This window comes from Panthera uncia, chromosome B4, assembly GCF_023721935.1.
Source record: "Panthera uncia isolate 11264 chromosome B4, Puncia_PCG_1.0, whole genome shotgun sequence".
Lineage (NCBI taxonomy): Eukaryota > Metazoa > Chordata > Mammalia > Carnivora > Felidae > Panthera > Panthera uncia.
Window position 1 is genome coordinate 132,620,119 of NC_064809.1, and position 19,730 is coordinate 132,639,848.

Here is a 19,730-nt window from a genome sequence, read left to right on the forward strand (position 1 = left end):
ACAGGCAGTCTCCCCCTGGGGCGGTCCCTCTGCTCCGGCTACGAACTCCCACATTCCGGGTGCGTCCTGCCTCTGCCGCTCGGCCGCCTGGCGCCCGTGACCTGCCGTGCCTTTTGTTGCCTGGTTTTGCTTGTCGATTACCCAAATTGGCAAAACTTTGGTGTTTCGCTCGGTCATCTCGGGAGGCCGGATGCTTCGCGGCCCGTCTCCCCTTGTTCTATCCCCACTTTACGATGTCAGGAAAGCTCGGGGAGAGCCAGCTGACTGCATTGTTCTGAGAGAAGGGGCGGCTGTCTTCCGGGGCCATCGCCCTGCTGCTTACCCTCAGCTCCGGCGGATTTTGGAGCCCAACAGACGATGCTCTGCCGGAACCTGGCAGCCTGGCAGCCGGGAGCACCTTGGCCAGCTCCCCACGCTGTTGTTCTGATGCTCGTGAGAGCAGAGGGGTCAGATGGGGGACTCTTTGAGCATCCTCATTATTTCCGAAGTTCTCCAAGAAGGTCAGGGGGCCCCCGGATGTGTCACAGCCACCCCTGAGCCTGCCAGATGTCCTGCACTGAGCTTTTTTTTTTTTTTGTACTTAGCACTTAACTGCACCCGAGACTTCTGCCATCTTTTCCGTGATGCTGGTGCAGGCGATTTTTTGCCCCTTCCATTCACTTGTGGGTCCGTTCATCCCTAGCAATATCCCACACACTTCCTACTGGCCACATACCACGCACGGCCACAAAAATGCCTGACGAAACGGACAAGAGGCAGATGCACTTTGCCATTTTGTTTGCTGGCTTTCTTGTGATGCTTCCCCCCTCCTCGCACCCCCTTCTTCATACACAGCGTTCTCTTCCTTTCTGAGCTGTGGTCATCCACTAGGAACGTCAGGGTGCTGGCAGTTTCCACGTTGGTTTAACAGGAAAACCCACACCTCATGGATGGGTCACGTCCTTCTGGGCTGTGCTCTTTGCTGGAGCTACTTCGTGCCGTTGAAATCTTAAATCTGGGCGTTTGTCTCCTTCTGCAGCTGACTGGCCATAAAGGACACAAGGCCATTCCCGCAGCCCAGGAGGGCTCGGCCGACCGTCCGCAGGGGCACAGCAGTGACTGTGGGTGTGAGCTGAGCACTTTAACGTGTGGTCGGCCACTCTGAACCCCGCAAGTGGAAGCCTCGTCTCTGGTGCTAAGAGGTTCTCCTACATTGGCGCCTCTCCAGGAGAGCGCCACCGAGTCCGGGGGTGTCGCTGTGGCCACGGAACATCACGGAGGGTCTTTCTACATGTCACTATGAGCATCTTAAGCTTCACCTTTCGGATTTGTGTGGCTCTGTGGAACATTGGTACAACTGATACCGTGGCTGTGGCTCCCCGGTCAACTCCAGATGTCCTGCGCTTACAAATTCTCCATTTTGATGAATTCTCAATGCAAACAAAAGGACTCCAGGGAAGATAATACCAGAAAGAGGCATTCCCCGGGGATAAGAACCGTCTCCATGGCAAGTGGTCTGGGCTTCAGGGACGGTGGAGGCCCTGCTTGATGCCCTTCCTTGGGGGTTGTCTGCGTTTCGCTGATCAGAGATGCGAGGACAGCTAGAGTGGGGGACAGCCCATTTATAATTAAGGAAAGTCTGGATCACGGGGTCTTCTGATCCCAGCCGTGCCTGCTCGGAGTGTCCGGGTAATCAGGTTTTAAGTGGACTGGGAATGAACAGGAGTGCCACCCCTGGTAAGCAGCTGGATGAACAACCTGGTGTGAGTGCCCACCCTGAGGGGCGCAGGAGGCCCCTTGCAGGGCACGCTGGGGAGGGGACCTCTGCCTTCCTGTCGTCAGCTCCATCACCACCAGGGGGCGTCGCTGCGCAGGCTAGCGGCGCTCACGCCCCTCCTGACACTCTGGCTGCCCTAAGAGCGGTTAGGGTCTCCTCTCACCCCCATCCTCAGGGTGAAGAAATGGGCAGAAAGAGACTCCCATTGCCTGAGGCCCCAGAAGTGTGTGCCGGAGCCGGGGTTCAGGGCTCGCGCGAGGACAAGGCTCCTGGGCGTTGCCTGTGATGAGCCTCAGCTCCACGTCTGTCCCCACGGCGCTCCGCTCCGCAATGGAACCGGTGCTGGGAAGCCCAACTTTGGGTTAGGAACCTGCTGTGGTCTGAGTGTCCCCCCCGAATCCCTGTGTTGAATTCTAAGCCCCGATGTGATGGTCCTAGGAGGCGGGGCCTTCGGGAGGCCTTTGGGTCACAAGACGGAGCCCTCATGAGCGGGATCAGTGTCCTTACAAGAGACCCCGCAAAGCTCCCTTGCCCCTTCCCACCTGTGACCAGGAAGAGGGCCCTTATGACACCATATCCGCCGCCCCCTGATCCTGGGCCCCCCACCGGCCTCCGGAACCAGGAGGAAGGAAGTCCTGTTAAGCCCCCCAGTGGGGATATCTGGTCACAGCAGCCCAGACGGCCCGGGACGGGGAACCTGGAAGCCTCACCGCTATCTCGTCTCTCCCATTTTTCAAAGCACCAGTCTTGGTATTTTGGTTTTCTTTCACAGCCCAACAGGCAAACGGCTGACACGCTGCGCCAGGCCTGTGGTTCCAGGGCCTCCCAAGAGAAAGCGAGGCCAGAGTAGAGAAGGCATACTTTATTGTGATACGAATCGAGTCAAGGAGAGGACGGGACGCCAGCGGCCCTCCAGGGAGACGACCCGAGACGAGGTGCCCTGCTCTCGACACCTGTGCATGGCTGGAGGGAAGGGGCGTCCCCCCGGCCGACAGGCTGAGGTCCTGGGTGACAGAGGCCGACAGACACAGCCAAGGAGACACAGAGATGGAGGCACAGTCAAGTCCAGTTTTGCCACAAGGATCACTCTTGGCTTCAAAATGAAAGCAGCTCCCCGCTCCCCGGGAGGCGGACTGGCCCCCCTGCCCTGTCAGCGGGGTCTGGGCGTGCTGCGGCTACACACAGGCTGGCATCTGATTCCAGGTTTTGGAAACAAAAGCATGGAAGGGATAAGAAATTTCGATTTACTCCCGTAAGCGAAAAACTAACAAAAACCCAACATTTTGACTCTAGACTCTGGTGGAAGACGACATCTAACTATGACGCGAAGTTCTCCCTGGAATCATCTTTGTCGGCTCTCCACTGCCTGGTGCCCTGCTGCCCACACTTGTCCCCGAGGCCCCTCGTCAGGGAGTCCCAGCCGACGTCGGACGAGGGGGAGAGCGCTGCTGTGCCCGGCGGGTGGCGAGGTCTGCGGGGGCCACGGAGGTGGGAAGGACGGCCTGCTTTTGCCAAATGGAAAGGCAAGAGCGATCACAGGCGGCGGGCACGAGAAGCTTGCCGGTAAAGGTTTTGGTCAAGGTTGGGGAACAAGAAGGCTGGCAGGTTCCCAGGGGTTTTGGGGACACAGGGGTGCAGCGGGGGACCCCGACACCCTGCCCTGGGGGAGCCACGACGCACAAGCAGCATCTGGAGAAGGAGCCAGCCTGGCCCCGTTCATGTTTGGGCTCCACAGGTGCTTCCGGGGAAGCCTGTTTGTGGGGACGCCTCGTCACGCTCCCCGGAACCCGTCTTCCGCCAACACCCTGGAAACACGGCAGCCCGGGAACCAAACTCTTTGGAAAAGCCTTTGGCTGAGCAGAGATGGCGGTGAGGGGACTGTGCACGGGGGCCTGGCACTCAGCCCCAGGGGACACGGTGACCGGCCCTGCTCCTGAGTCAGGAGGCAGAGGAGGACCCTGAGCCCCCAGAGGCGGTGCTGGGGCCAAAGCTCGAAGGCGAGGCTTGTCCGAGGGAGGACGGGGAGGAGGACTCTGCAGAAGCGGCTCGGGGAGCTGAGGCTGGAGGACCCAGCCTCAGCAGGACCCGCGGGCACCTAGACCAGGCGGCTGACGTGGCAGTTGCTGGGCTCGTCCAGGTACAGGGTGCTGAAGACGTCGTTGAAGAAGGTCGGGTGGTACCTGCAGGCTCGCTCGCAGTCCGGGTTGAAGTTCACCTCCAGGATCTGTGGCTGCATCACCCGCCTCCCTGACGGCGCAAGAGCAAGGGCACCTCACTCCCGGGAGGGTGGGCTGGGCCCTGGCCGCTGGGGCCTCGGGGCACAAGGGCCCTTTCCTTTCGAGCTTCCCCCCGACACCACAGCCCACCGCCCTTCCTGCCTGCGCTCTGCCCTGGGGACCGCCACCCCTTGGTGGTGCACCCCCCAGACCAGACCTCCCGGCGAACGTGAGGCAGAGTACAACCCGAGGGGCCCTGACCGACAGGGGCAGGGAAGCGGGGACGCCCTCTCTGTCCCCTGGGGGCGCCGGCAGGGGGAGGGCTGGATGATCGGCTTTGGCTAAGTGGAGAGGGCGTGGTTTGGATTACAGGGCGGGGTGGGGGGGGGCCTCACCATCTGGACGGTCGTCCCACTTGAGCATGAGGTCGATGGCATACACAGCCCGGGATGAGGCATAGTCGCAGAGGCCCAGGGGCGGTGGCTTGGCACATGCCGCTTGGAACAGCTCCGTGAAGGCCTGGAAGATCTCACCCTGGGGACGGGGGAGGTAGGGCTGGGGGGCTGTGTGGCTCTGTGGCCGGGACCAGCCCCCAGAGCTGATTTTGACACGGGCTCCCTGCCTCCACATGGGCTGCGGCCCCAAATAGCCCAAGACCCCTCCTCCTGCAGCCTTCGCGTCTCCGCACTGGCCGCCCCCTAGGACACCGGCCCCTCGCTCGTGGGTCCGACTACCGCAAAACAGCCGGTCTCCTGCCTCAGAGCCCCCTGCTGCCCTCTGCACCGAAGCAGACAGAGGAGCACCAGAAGCAGCTTCTCTAAGAGACGGAGGCCAGCCTGTGTCTCCAGCCGTGTCCCTGCTGTCCCCTCAGGTTTGCAATTTCTGGGGCAGGTAGGGCCTATTGCCATCGGGCTGTCCCCGTAGTGCCCCGAATCCCCTCCAGAGCACCCCACAAGGTCTAGAGTGGGAGGAGGGTTGCAGCTCACACCATCTCCTTCCCTAGTCTCGGTGGGAGGAGCAAAGACCCCTACCTGCCGGATGCCGGCCAGTGAGGGCAAGCCCCAGCCTCTGCGGCTTTGCTCAGGACTCACCTGGACGCTCTTCCAAGGGAATTCTGGGTATTGCTTCTCAAACTCAGGGATGAACTCATCATAGTGCACCTGTGACAGACACAGGGACCGTCACACTCTGCCCAGGGCCTCCTCTGGGCCGGGAGCGGGGAGGCCTGTCCCACCTTAATTTGGGGCCTCTGACACTCGCCGGGGCCACGTGTCGGTGCCAGCCACCTATCCAGCACCCCCACCTCTGGGCACAAATGGGAGGCAGGAGGCAGTCTGAGTTCTGGATCTTACTATAGACTCAGGACAAGCAGATTTACTTGTCCGAGCCTCAGTGTCACCGTCTGTAAAACGGGAGGATGCTCCCTGCCCGGCACTTATTTGTAGGGCTCTCGTGGGGCTCAAGTGAGACGCTTAATGCTGAGGGGTCAGCAGACTGCAAGGCCCGGGGGGACACAGCACCACGCCGGTCTCCATGCACGGGGGGCAGAGCCTGTACCCGCATCTGCAGGGCCCAGGCCGGAGCTCACCGCTCAGCACCAGCTCAAAGTGCCTGGGGACGGCAAGATCTCCCCAGGCCAAGGCTTCACCCCAAACACACCTGCATGAGCTGGCAGTAGGCTCAGGCTTCTTCCTGCAAAGGACGAGCCACGGTGGGCTCATTCACATCCTGTTGGACATGTGTCCCCGCACACAGGAGCTTCAGGGGAAACAGGACCCTTGGGGCATCACACAGTATACAGGGCGGCCCTCGGTTGTCTCAGAGACAACTTCCAACCGTGTCCTAGGGTCCCATGAGGGCTCAGGGTCCCAGGCGCCGGCCGCCAACACAGCCCGGGACCAGAAGCAACCGCTGGGCGTGCACGTGGGCAAGGCCACTCCGGTCACACTGTCATGGCGAGGCGTCTCCGGGAGTGGTCAATGCAGCACGCTCGTGACTAGTGAACACCGCACGTGCCCCAAATGTCTATTAGCAGGTGAGTGACGAGCCCATCCCGGGGATAAGAACACCCCGGGCCGCATTCAGCGATAATGATGGATCTACACACACGATGCTCAACAACAACAAAAGCCACAGAAGGATTTGCTCCATGGCATTTACACACAGACTCGTATAGGACGTGCAAAACAGTCCTTTGAATGATTTCGGGAGGTACGCACGCTGAAAAGAATGTGCCCGGGAAGGATAATCACCCCTTTCAGAGGAGTGGCTCCTTGTGGGAGGCAGGGCAGGGAAGGCCACCTGCAGGCCTCGGGCCGAGCAAGGGTGCGTGAGTGCACGTGCCCTACTTCCTGCCTGCCTCAAACAGCAGGTCAGGGAACAGGGAGGGCCTCCGGGAGGAGGCAGCCTCTCTCTCCTCCCCTCCTTCCTCCACCCAGAGCCGGCCTCTGCCTCCGCCCAGGCCACGCCCACCTGGCCAGGTGCACTGCTGGCCGGCTGGGGTGTGATGCCCTCACCTCGAAGGGAGCCTTGCCCTGATGTCCCCTTGCTCACGGTGCCCAGATAGCACAGGGCACGGAGGATCCAGGCAGGGTCACAGGCCAGCAACAGCAGCAGCCGGCCTTGGGGGTGAGGGTGGCGGCACGTGTCATGCACCCGTGCCTCCCCACCCCCACCCGCCCTTGTGCCGAGCGGATGCTTCCAGGGGAGACCTGCAGGCCACCTGCCACAGGGCCCGGGGAGGCCGCAGGCACCTCAGACAGAGCTGCGGGGGTGCCGTTCTGAGATTAACACAGGTACCCCAAGTCCGCTCCTCTGACCGTCTACACAGCCTGCCCAGAGGACAAGCCGATGGGTGTGGGTCTGCACCCGCCGCCCCGGTCTCTACCTGCTTCAGCACCACCTCTGGGTCGTAGTTCATGACAGTGAAATGTTTCTCGTAGTCGTCCAGGTCATCGAGCGCGAAGGGCCTGCGGGAGGAGCGCGCAGACACGGGAGGGTCCTGAGCGTGGCCGCGGCCGAGCAGGGACACTGCCCTGAGCGAGCCCGCCGGACGCCTGTCCCCCCATCGGCGCGAGGGGGCGGCCCCGCAGAGCTTGCGTCAGAGCGAGCGATGAGCCAACCGTGAGGACGCCCCGACGGCCCGGACACGTCATTGCGAGACTCTGGGGTCGGTGCCTGTTCCTCAAGGACCGTCCCCAGCGGTGGCTGAGGCAGGCAGGGCAAGAGCCCCCGTCATTTACCAGCTCAGCGGGCCACCTGCCGGGTGCGCGGTGGGGGAGCAGCCCAGGGCAGGCCTTCTGACCCCCGAGGAAACGAGGGGCCCCGCTGCCCACCCCCCAGCCAGTCTCCCAGTTACCGGTTGGAGAACCGCAGCCAGAATACGTCGTACACGAACAGCGTCAGGGGCTTCACCGAGCGCAGCAGCACGACGTAGCGGACGTCAAACTTGACCTTCCCCACGTCTTCTCGCAGGAATAAGACTGGACTTTCAATGTATTTGGACACGACCTGGAGGGCACAGACGCAGGGTCGCGGGCGGGCTCTCACCTCCCCTGGGCCAGGACCCAGTGCCCGGAGGCACCCCAGCCTCGCCCCATCCGCGTCCGTCCTCACGGGCCGCGGCTCGTGCGGGCCGTCACATTTCCTGGGGGCGCAGGTGCGCTCCTGCCCCGGTCCCCGGAGCGGGCCGCTTCCCGTCCTGGGGTCCACGGAGGCGTGTGCACCCTGCACCTGGCTTCTTCCTCGGCCTTTGCACACCCTGTCCAGGCTGTGGCAAGTTCTGTATCTTAACCTTCACTTTAACCGAGGGAAAGGATCCCACCAGTTTTTGGGTTTTGAAAACTGAATACAAATCCTCAGCCATAATCCCGCCGACTTCCCGTCCGCTGTCTGGAATCCCTGCGACAATCATCCCCGTGGCACGCTTTCCTTGGCTTCCGCCCAGATGCACTACATCTCACGAAGCCCCCGACGCTGCCCCTGTGCCGTGTGTCCCTGCAGCAGCCTTGTCTGGGGCCCCGAGGGGCTCCCTGGCCTGGCCACCTGCCCCCTGCTCGGCGGTCACTCCTGGTGCAGCACGTGGGGACTCTGAGGTCAGACACACCAGGGGCAGCTCCGAGCAAGGGCTCCCCCATGTCACCCGGACAGTCACACACCCCTTCCCTGCCGGCCAGGCTGGTGGAAGGAACGGAGTGTGGGCTTCAGAGACACCCGTGAGCTGAGTGACCCGACACCAGGACCTGCCCACACACAGGCCCTGACACCCGAGTCCCCTTTGCCCCACTGACTCGGCGGCCAGCCGGTGCACTGAGGACCCCCTGCCCCCGGAGCGCCAAGGCCCACCTTGGGGGTGCTCTCGCGGTGCCGGATGACGCTGTGGAGGCTCCTGGTGATGTGGGTGTCGAGGCTGCGGGCCAGGTTCCAGGGCTTGCAGATCCAGTGGTTGTCCTGGCCCCTGAGAGCATATGGGGTCGCCTGGGCTGCTCCCCGGGCCCACCTTCCCAGGCAACGTCTCCCCAGGACCGTGGCAGCCCTAGGAAAGGGGCGCCCAACCTCCCGCAGGGAGCAGTGGCAGGTGTCACAGAGGGGGCGTTAGGGGCCGGACCTCAGGGAGCAAGGAGGAGCTCGCTCGGCAGGGGCGTGGAGAACTCCCCCGGCAGTCACGGCCGGCTGCGGCACCGAGGCCACGGTCAGCGCGAGGCCGAGGCGCGGGCCGGGGGGCCGGTCAGGACAGGTACAGGTGGGGTGAGGGCTGTAGGGACGGGGCGCATGTAGGAGTCTCCGCCTGGCGGGGGCTCTTACCGCCTCTCCCGCTGCTGGAAGTAGCTGACGAACTGGGGCAGCTCGGTGCGCAGGTTGAAGGTACGGGGCAGCCAGGCTGGGCCCTCGGGGCCCCCCGCCCGGCGCGCGGTGGAGGCCAGGCAATCCTTCACGGTCAGCAGGTTCTCGCAGGGGAACTGGTTCAGCAGCACGTTGGGCCTCTCCTGGCTGAGCCTCCTGGAGGGCCGAGGGAAACGCGGGCAGCTCGGGGTGGCGAGGGGACTCGGCCTGGCTGGCGGGGGGCGGCGGGGGGCTCACCTGTAGTCCTTGAAGTGGGAAAAGTTGTAGAGAATGTCCGCGTCCGCCTCGCTCTGGGTAAAGGTGAAGCGTGGGTGGGTGAGGTGGCCGAGCACCTGCTGGACGTCCGTGTAGACCCTACAGGGAGAAGTCGGGCTGAGCCGGGCCCCCGCCTATGCTCGCCACACCCCTGCCACTTGGGGGCGCCCCGCCCGGGGCTGATGTTAAGGAGGACGCGGCTGGGTGTAAATTCGACCCTGCGGTCCCAGCGCGGGCCCTGAGGGCGGACAGCCAGGGTCAGACCCCAGCCTCTCTGCTTGCCTGCCGAGGGTGGGGCAACCACACACCTACCTGTGTGACCCCAGGTCCCCCCGTAAGATGGGATCACGGCCTAGCTCACACTCGTCACTGGGATGAAACGGGCTAACCCGAGTGTTTAACAAATGCAGGCTTTCCTCCCACGTGGAAGCAGGAAGGATGGACGCACGAAGAACCCTGCCCTCAGAGAAGGCAGCTGGTGCCCTGGTGCCTACAGGTGAGCGTGTGGCCCAGACAAGTGTCCTAGATGTAGCCCCGCTCCACACCAGTGCTCACTGCTACCTGCCTGGCCCTCACTGGCCCAGGGCAGAGGTGAGGACAGAGCCTGGGAGCCCAGTTGTGGGGTACGGCAGAGACAGAAGGCAGTTAGTCTGTGGCTGGACCAGGTTTGCGTAGACCGAGGGCTGGGCCCCGCCTCCGAGCCTGCCCTACCCCGGGGGGGTGGGGGGGTTCGGCACTGACTTTTACACCCTCACCTGTACATGGAGTACCTGCTTCCCCCTGGGGTCCAGTCTGCACCTGCCGGCCTCGCATAACCCGCCGGCCCACCCCTGCAGACCCTCCTGGGCGCCCTGTGCCTTCACTGTCCGCACAGGCTTCCTGCCTTCCGGAGGGGCCGCTGCACGCAGGCCTGGCTATGACTTCACCCCAGGACACCCCCTCACTTTTCACGGCGCTCTCTCTGTGATCCTCAGACTCTGTGCCTAACACGTCTGTCACTGCCACGTCGCCAAGAGACGGCAGGCTTCCTGAGCGCCTCCCTGTGCCAGGCGCTGTCCTAGGGGTTGTGGGAACTCGGGGAAGTGAGGGAAGTCTCATCACGAGCCGAGAAGGGAGCTGCGCACCTGAAGACGTGGTCACGGGGATATGCCACCGGACTGATGGCGAGTGGCAGCTTCTCCTTGTTTTCCTCCAAAATGGCCTGGAAGGAAAGCACCGAAGGTGGAAACAGACCCTCGAGAAAGGGAGCACGTGAACACGCCCCCCCCGGCCCCCACCCTGGCACATCGGGGTTTGAGATCTCAGGGGGCACACTCAGACCCCAGCCAGAGCCAGAGCCCTCTGACCACCCTGCCCCGGGATTCTGGGCCTCAAGGCCCCACAGGTGCCGGACTGCCCGTTTTGTGTCAAAAAAAAGAATCTTCCCGAGGCTCTCTCCAAATCACAGGCAGCTGAGAAGACGTCAGGCCCGTCCTGGGAGGGGGCTGCCCAGTCCCAGCGGAGCCCCGAGGTGCCGCTGGAAGCATAAGCAGCGTGGTGGTTTAAAACACCCCCACGCTCAGCAGCCCTGCGGAGGGGGCCCACGTGGCTGGGCGGGTGAGCGTCGTGGAGGCAGGTCCTCAGCCCCATCGAGCCTCAGCTGACAGCCTGGCTATGCGAGCGGGGCTCCAAGCCAAAAGCTCCCCCGACGCCTGTTCCACAGACAGTGGGGGTGAGATTACAAACGTCTGCTGTGTGAAGCTGCTGTCTTCGTGTCCCTTCTTATCCAGTGACAGCTAACTAATACCGGCTACCCCAGGGCTCAGGGCTCAGGGCCCAGGCCGATCTAGATGGTCAAATGGGGAAAAGCAACCAGGGGGTGACAGACAACCAGAGTTTGGCCCCATCGCCTCTTCCTGGGCAGTAGAGGGCATCCCAAGGAAAAAAAAAAACCCTAATTCGTGAGTGCAAACTCCACTCTGCAGTCTTAGCTCCTGAGCCCTGAGGTCGGAAGGCCATGTCACCTGCTTGCTTGCCCGCTGAACAACCTCACCACCAGGAGGAAGTCTTCATCCCTAAGCAATTCTTAAGGCTTCCCCCCTTGCATTCACTTGTTCACTAAGCACCTACTACGTGCAACTATCCTACGAGGCTCGGAAACTCGCCTCAAACTCAAGATGAGTAATCACAGTGATCGCGCAGTTTTCCGCAGGGACGGTTCGACCGCCACTGGCTTACACGGAATCCCCCAGAAAGGTGCCAATAGTTCCATCATCATGGCCTCGTCTCTCCCAAGCAACAGCACTCACGGAATCGACACCGCCACGTGGCGCGTGCCACCCTCACTCTTCCTGACTTGTCTACTCCTTCCCACGATCCTCTGAGGCGCTCGGTGAGCGTCTGATGTGCCAGTGTGGGCTGGGAAATTTCCACACACTGGGGCGAGGTTGGAAGCCTCTGCCCACAAGCTATCAGGCGCCCCTGGTATTGGAGCCCAGCTCCCCCACCAGCTGTGTGACCGTTTGCAAGTTACTCAACCTCTCTGTGCCTGTTTCCTCATTCTCAGTGAAATGGAGATAGAGACGGGACCTTAAGGCCTACTGTCGTGAGGATTATAGTCAAGCATACCCATAGGTGCTAACCACAGGCTCACTCGTGGCCTGGTTTCCAACTGGGACCAGCCAATGGGAAGCAGTGGCGGGAGATCAGAGGGCAGGGGAGGGAGGAGAGAGGGGCCAGGGTGTCTTCCCTGCCCAGCCCTGCCTGGTCTGGTCTATGTTCCTAGAGGCTCCCCCTTTCCTCCCCTGCCCTGGGCCTCCCTGACCCCGACTCCCTAATTTGCCCAAGAGGCCGCCACAGAGCACCTTTGTTGCTCGTAACAGTGACGCCGATGACTACTTGCTGAGGGCCTACTGTGCGCCAGAAAACGCGCCTTGCAGTGTTCGAGTCCAGCGTCTGTCGGGGGAGGAGGAAACGGTACCGAGTGGGGATCTGTAACCAAGCTGCATGGCCCACGCTGTGCCCCCCAGTCCCGGCGAGGAGTCCCCGAAAACGAGGAGGAGCAGCACGGACGACCAGCAGCCGCAGCTCTCTGATCGCCTGAGAGCGTGGTTCCCAGCAGCCGGCCCCTGGGGTCTGGGCTCAGGGCTGGCAGCTCCTGCTCACTGCCTGGGCTCTGAGCCCGTCTCTCCGGCACGCCCAGACTCTCCGCTGCCCCCCGCGCTAGCCAGCTGGCGCTCAAGAACATTCGGTGACCGAAGAACATTCCAGAAGCCACCAAGCAGGGAGGCCCAGGGTCGGAGGGGGACGGTCACACCTGGTAGTGCTGGTCCGGCGGCTCGGGCGTGGAGGAGCTGACGTCCAGCATGTCGGCGGGGACCCAGGGCAACAGCCTGCACTTGCGGATCAGAGGGTCCGCCTCTCCGTAGGCAAAGTCTCGGGTCACCTCCTCTGCATCAAGACACGTGGCCCATCAGGAGGCAGCGGGGAGCCAGGGCCGGGGCCCATCCCTCAGGGCGGGCGGGGGTCGGACTTACCGCCCGTGTCCAGGTCCCTCAGGGGCCACAGCAGCGTGTAGGCCACCTGCTGGGGCATGTAGAAGAAGGGCGCGGTGGCAAAGCTGGGCGTGTCCGAGTGCTGGATGCGCGAACCGAACTCGTCCATGATGTACCACACAGGCACCTTCTCCTCGGCCGTCTGTAGGCGGAGCACACACAGGCTCCTGCGTCCACCGGTCCGCCTGCCTGCCCCCTTCTGTGGCACATCCTCCCGCCCGCCCATTCACCCGAACGGCGGCCCGTCTACACCCAGCTCCCAGAGCCTGGAGCGACTATCACATGCACCTTTAACCGGGGGCCTCCTGGGCCGTTCTGGGCTGACTGCAGCGATCGCTTGTGTGGGACAGGTGTTAGACCACGGCCGCACGGACGTGTCTGGCTTTGTGCGTGTGGCAGGGAGAGAGCGAGGGAGGCTCCTCGGAGGAGGGGACATCTAAGCTGAGACCCCGAGAAACAACTTTTGTCTCTTCCCAAACTAAAAGTGGCAAGGGGCTGGAGTGTGAGGGTGAGTCTGGGGATGCTGGGGGGGAGGGGCGGTCATGACAGCAGGGACTCGACTCTTCTGGAGTCAGTGAGGAACAACTGAGGGCTTTCACGGGGACGGGACAACAGAATCTGAAAGCATCAGGAAACAGACAGCCAAGTCACGGAACTCAAGTCTACGGTCAGAGAGAGGGTGGTGTCCCACGAGCTCAAAGGCCCCCAGATACACGGGTCCCCAGCGCTGGGTGGCCCAAGGCAGAGTAACAGGCCCACGATGAAGCCACGGGGAATGAGGGGCCCCACGGAGAGGAGTCTGCTCACCCCAGGGTGACGGCTCCTGGGGCCGGGCCCTGGCTCTCCTGGGCTGCCCCTGACGGCCCAGGGCCGTGAAGGCCCCCGTCCCTGTCGTCCCTGTCCGTCGCCTGCCCCCCCCCCCCCCCCCCCCCGGTCCAGCTGCCTGCTCACCCCGTGGGACAGTTGGTAGGTCTGGTTGAACCGCCACATCTCCTCCAGCACCAGGTCCACAGCCTCCGCGCTGGGCAGCTCGCCGTGGAACTCGACGCCCATCAGGTTGGCCATGCGGTGCAGGAGCCCGGGCACCTGCTGCAGCTGCTGACGCGCGTGCTCCACGCGGCACGTCCAGGCGTGGTCGATGAGGAAGATGCTGCAGGCACAGACCAAAGGGGGCCGTGAGGCTGCCCCACGGGCGCGGCAAGAAGGGCAGGACAGAAGGGGCCAGCAGGAGATGCTGAGGAGGGAGAGGCCTGCAGCTGTGGCCTGGGGAGGTTTCTCTCCCTCTTCCAATTCTGAAGAAGCCAACGGGGTCCCCGCATCCCATCCGTTGGACCTTGCCTCCCATCAGTAGGACCCTGCCTCATACCCGTGGGTCCCTGCCTCATATCCGTGAGACCTTGCCTCCCATCAGTGGGAGATCCTGCCTCCCATCAGTGGGTCCCTGCCTCCCATCAGTGGGCTGGTAAAAGAACCGAATGCGACCAAACATACAACATGCTGACCACACACCGTGTACTTGTGTTTCTGCCCATTGCTATTCGTCACTGTAACAACAAGTGTCTTCAACTGGATTTGGAACTGCTGCACAGGTGTATGCCCCCCTCCTCGCTGCCTGCAGGCCCGGCACACGGCAGGTGCCCAGCAAAGGCAAAAGCTGCCCACGGCGGAAGGCCAGCGGCAGGCAGCCGTGCACAGAGGCCGTCACTCGGGGCTCACGCACGTGTGCCGGGGGCTTCAGGGCACTTCCTGGGAAAGCCCGAGGCCTTTTTGTGGGAGAGGCTTCAAGTCTCCACACATACAGACAGCTGTGCCCCGTGTGGTCCAGTCCCCCTGGAAGAGCCCAGAGGGGCGTGGCTGCACGGCCCTCACACACGGCGGTGGGAGCGCGTTGGAGGGCCAGGCAGGCATCCCTACCGCGCCACGGGGCCCGCTGGGCCAGGACGCTCCGAACACACAGGCGTGTGGTTTGCCTGCCGGGCCACACGGCCCTCACCTCCATTCCCTTGAGGAGATGAAACGAACAGCAAATGCTCTGGTGTTTCCTCTGGGTGGCAAGATCAGCAGTGTTTATTTCATTGTGCTTGTGGTACTTTTTGTTTGCATACTCGGCAAGAGATGGAGATTTATCCTTGCCCTTGTGCGCAGGGGATACGGCAGGGCACCCAGCCGAGCTTCAAGGTGGGATACCTGGGGGTGGCCCCGGGCAAATGCTCACCAGGGGGGGTGGACACAGCACATATGGAGAGAGGATGAGGTTGGAACCCGGCAATCAGGAGATTCACGAGGCTCTAACGGGAGAAAGGCCCAGGAGCAGGGAGGGCTGTGGAGCTGAAACCAATGTCCGGAGCTCCAAGCCCAGGACTCCGCCCGCACCCCCTCCTGAACCTGCCCGGTGGCTGCTGGGCCGGGGCCCCAGAGTGGCACGGCCGGGAACAGAGCAGGTGCATGCGGAGGCTGCTGCGCTGAACTTGACGTGAGAGGTGAGTCTGCAAGTTTCTGAGCGAGAGAGCGTGTGGGTGGTGGCTCCTGGCTGCTGTCATGACCTGTGTGGCCTCTCCCGCCCCCTCACAGGCTGGCGAAGGAGGCCAGAAAACCTTTGCAGAAGAAGAGGCCAGCCAGACCCTTCCCGGACACAGAAGACCCTGTCCCTACGGACACAGGGGCTCGGTGACCTCGAGAGGCCGGCAAGTTTCCTCCTTAAGGTTCCAAGAAAGTGCGGAGGACGGGCCCGCCATGGCTGACGACAGCTTCTTTTGGTCCCTGGGAGGCAGGAGTCCTGGGTTCGGTCTGAGCTCCGCCCCATCTACCCTGTGGCGCTGGGCCCTGGTGCCCCCCCGCCTGAGAAGCCAACCAGACCACAATGCTCACAGTCCGGGCATGAAGCCCTGGGAGAACCTGTTTATGTTTCCTGGGCTCCACCCAGAGACCCAGATCCCGTAGGACTGGAGACAGGCCTTCAGAGAAGGCCAGGCTCACGGGTAAGGCTGCCTTGCACCCACACACACACGCTCTGAACCAGCAGGCGAAGAGGCCGGTGCCCGGCACACAGAAAACACCAGTGCCTGAATTTACCGCTTCTGGCCTCGGTGACCCCCCCCCCCCCCCCCCCAGGAAGGAGCCCATCCCGAGGGCCACGGGATGGACGACGGGCGTCTGGCCTGAGGCTCCTACCTGTTGGGGTTGGCCGCCTGGAGCCCGTTCTCGCTGGTCACGATGACCTTGTAGCAGCGCTCGCTGCCGGGGTTGGGCTTCTTCCTCCGCACTTCCCAGGCTGCCTCGCCCTCACTCTCCTCCTCCACCTCTTCCACTTGCATGATCCCGAACATCTCCCCGGCATCAAAGACCTGGGGCCACAGCAGGCGTGTTGACGGGCTACCCGCCAACCCCCCCCCCCCCCCCCCCAGCCTCAAGGACCAGCTAAACCCCTTGGGAGAAGCAGCACCTATTTATTATCCGACTACCCGTCTTACAGGTGGGGAAACCGAGGCTCCTAGAAATCAGTCAGGACTGGGACCTAACCGCCGTCACCAGCTATTGTCCAAAGTCCCTCAGCCCGGGACGCCCGGTCTTGGAGGTACGGGGCGGAACCCTATCTAGTCTGGTCTTTACTGCGCAAGGAGGGGAGTCCTGAAAGGCAGCGGGTGGCCCCGGTCATGTCGGAAGTGAACGTAAGAGGTGGGGTCTTGGTGGCAGGGGATCCCGCCCCAATTCCACCAGAAAAGCCAATCCCATACCAAGGCAGCTGAGGCAATCCAGAAGGAAACAGGTGCCCTGGAGCCTCCCACGGCCACCACGCCTGCCCAGACAAGAGGCAGTCTGGGTCTGCACAAAGCGGGGCCTTGGCGTGTGGTTGGAAGACAAGGGCCCGGGTCCTTAAGTTTCCCTGCAACGGACAGTGCCAGCCCTGTGCAGCCGAAGTCAGCCCTCTCCTGCGTGCTCTGGAGCCAGGCTGCCCCCTGCAGCCACACTCACGCACTGTGTCGGCCACGAGTTGGCAAGGGGCCTCAGGGTAGATTCTGGAGCCAGCCTATGGGGCCTTGGACAAGTCACTGAACCGCTGTGCCTCAGTTTCCCCATCCCTCCAACAGGAACATCAGAACCTGCCTCAGAAGGCTGTTGGAAGGATTAAATGATTAAGACACGAAAAGCTTAGAGGCGCCTAAGCCCGGCAAATGACGCAGAAGCACTTGCTGTCATCACTGCACTTTGGAGACCAGTCTCTCACCAGGGAGGAAGGCATCCTCTGCCTTCCAGGAGAGCTGAGTGTTAAACCGATAGAACAGTGCACGGTAGGTCCCTGGCACAGAGCAGGGACTCCACGAAGGCCAGTTCTCCCCCCAAACCTACTTCTCATGACTGACAGAAAAAAACTGCATTCCCAGCAGAGAGAAACCAGCTACCTATTCAGGCACAAGCAGCTTTTTCTGTGCTGGGCAGGTGGGCACTTTGGGGTGTGAACGTGGACCCCTCATGATCTTGCCTAGGGAGCTGGCAGCCGAGTGGCACAGAGGAGTAAGGTCGGGCCGCGTGACAGGCCCAGGTAAATGGTGCTGGGGCCTGATGGGAGGGGAGGGTTAAAGCGGGGGAAGCTGTGGCTAGGGGTGGTGGTCAAAGGACCCCAGGCAGGGGGGCACAGAAGCTGGGGGTAGGGAAGGCTGTGGAACCAGTCAGGCTCCTTGGAAGACAAGGGGAGCTGCCTCAAGCCAGGCTCCCTAAGCTGTCCGAGCCTGGGGAAGGCTGCCACCTTCCTTCCAGCACAGAGCTGCTCAAAGGACTGGAATTCACACCCTGGGTTTCAATCTAGAACCCTAACTCCTATGCGAGGGAGGGGCACAGTGGGGCAGTATAAGGCCTGGGGATAGAGGGCTTGCCTTGGGTGGGGGGGTGACCATGATCCCTTCTGGGTCCAACTACAGAAGGCCCTAAGGGTGTAATGAAGGGGTGTGGTCTTGCAGCCAGGAAGTTCCTGCCGGCAGCGGGAGTTGCAACTTATTTTAAAACACTCCCCACCTTTTCCAACAGAACTGATTTGAAGTAAGGCACCACGGCCACGGGCCCTGCGGGGAGTTGGAGGGGCCCGGTTCCTGTTGGCAGGTGCCCACCCCCACACCTGGCCCCCAGCGGCAGCAGGCTTCACTGAAGACAATGGGTGCAGGTTTGGGTCTGGCGATGTGATGACTCACAGCTCTGCCCATAACCCCTAATGGCAAGGGAGGGTCATGGAAAAATACTGGCTGCCCCTTGGTAGAGCCACAGCGGCCAGTGCCAGTGCGGAGGGGACGCTACACTCTGGTGACCGCCCACCATGTGCTGTGGCACCTGCTGAAGCTCATCTCCTGCCCCCCCCACCCAATCCCCACTGAGACTGTGGGAGCTGGGGCCCTGTTCCACCGTCGGGCTTTCCAGATGGAGACTCTGGCTTAGCTGGACCAGTGACTTGTCTAAATGAGGGTTTACTGCCCATGGAGGCTCGCTGGACTGGGGCCAGGGGGTTCTCCCACATGTGTGCCTTTTACCCAGCACGAGGACCTTCTTATCCTAACAGATTGGTGGGGTCCCCAGCACATGCCTGGGACCCGAACCAAGTGCTCAGGAAACACTGGTAGAATTGAGAGGGCAAATAAAACAGGGGAAGGAAACTCACTGTTTGCTACAAGAGGTAGGTATGTACTGAATGCCACTGACATCGCGTCTGTTTTACAGCAACTATGTGTTAGGAGCAGGAGGGTACCTGGTGAACCCCGATTTCCCACAGAAAAACTGGCTGGGTGGGTGGGGTGGGGGTGTGTCCAGCAGCTAGGCTTGGGGGACAACCTCTTCCTGGATCTGGGGGTCCCTCTCATCACCTGTGCCCCTCGGTCAGTCTTGGCCCCAGGGAGCAGCAACCCCCTACCCCACCCCCCCCAAGAAGAGCCTAATTGCAGCTAAGAAGGCCCCACTAGCTGGCCTGTTGCTCTGGCTTCAGCACCTGGGCAAACTACCAAAAACCAGGGACCGCTCTCATCAGCCAGCACCCGTGGGGAGCCACACTGGAGGCCCAGGCTAGGTAAGACTGGTGAGAAGGGAGCTGTCCCCACAAAAGGGCACAGAATCTGGAAGCATGTCAGCCCTTTTCTTCCTTTCTGTAGAGTCCTTTTCCGTCTCCCACAACCTCGGTTTTCTTTCATTTGCAAAATGAGGGGGGGGGGGCTCAAATCGAATGATGAAACATGTAAGAGTTCTATGGCCCCAACAGTTCAAGCCACACAAATTCATGGGGCATCTATTCTCCTTGAAGGAGTGGCTGAAAGCAAGGCACAGGTTCCCGAGTCTGACAGACCTCAGGAGGCTCTTCCTCTTCCTGTGACTCAGTTTTTTCAACTGCACAATGGGGATGTATGTGGGGCTCGGAAGCGTGGAGAACTCAGTACAGGGCCCGGCACAGAGCAGGAGCCCCAGGCGCTGGCAGGATCGGGGCCCCAGGCACTGGGCTCTTGCCGCCACTCTTGGGCCCCAAAGTCTAGACACCTCCTAAGCTGCCAAGGAGGCACCATCTAAGTCGGTCGTCAGGGCGTTCGTGCTCTTCGCGCCTCTCCCGCCTCGTCCCCGCCGCGCCCCAGCGCCGACACACCCCCAGCGCGTCGCCCCCGGGCCTGCCTACCTGGGCGCAGGACGGCGCCTTCCCCCCTCCTCCCCCAGGCACCCTAGCAGCCTCGTCGGCAGGAGACCCCCGGGGCCCCCTCCCCTGCCTCCCCACCGGCGCACCTGGCCCGGCCTCCCCTCCAGGGCCCCGCCCGCGGCCACACCCTTGCCGCTTCCCCGGCTCCGCTCGGCACCCCGGGTCCTCCCGCGTCGCCCCAGCCCGCACCTCGTGCTCCAGCTTGTGCAGGAGGCGGCCCCAGTACCGCTCGGGGACCCCGGACGCGCGCAGCGCCGGGCCGTGCAGCGCCGCGAACTCGGCGCGGGCCCGCGCGCCCTCCTCCGGAGTCAGGCCCGGGCTGCCGCGCTCGGCAGGCGGGTCCCCCGGCCCCCCGTTGGCCTCCATGGCGCCCGCACCAGCGCCGGCGCCGAGTCCCACTCCGCCGCCGCCCCGCGGGCCCGGCCCTCCCGCCTCGGCCCGCCCGCCCCGCCCTCCTCGCGAGCTCCCCG

The 19,730-nt window shown here is 62.7% G+C and overlaps 2 protein-coding genes across 3 annotated transcripts in view; both read right to left on the reverse strand.

Moving 5' to 3' along the window:
- TTLL1 (TTL family tubulin polyglutamylase complex subunit L1) overlaps positions 1–19,730 on the reverse strand; it is a 267,977-nt gene that overhangs the window by 104,668 nt on the left and 143,579 nt on the right. The gene's annotated exons all lie outside the window — the stretch shown is intronic.
- TTLL12 (tubulin tyrosine ligase like 12) lies at positions 2,604–19,711 on the reverse strand. The gene is made up of 14 exons (XM_049626461.1): positions 19,450–19,711; positions 15,774–15,946; positions 13,554–13,752; positions 12,585–12,744; positions 12,365–12,498; positions 10,194–10,270; positions 9,052–9,168; positions 8,776–8,970; positions 8,317–8,428; positions 7,331–7,482; positions 6,860–6,941; positions 5,064–5,132; positions 4,368–4,506; positions 2,604–4,003 (listed from the first exon to the last, which is right to left on the reverse strand). Exons 1-14 carry the CDS (start codon positions 19,624–19,626, stop codon positions 3,852–3,854), a joined length of 1,938 nt encoding a protein of 645 aa, XP_049482418.1. The 5' UTR covers positions 19,627–19,711; the 3' UTR covers positions 2,604–3,851.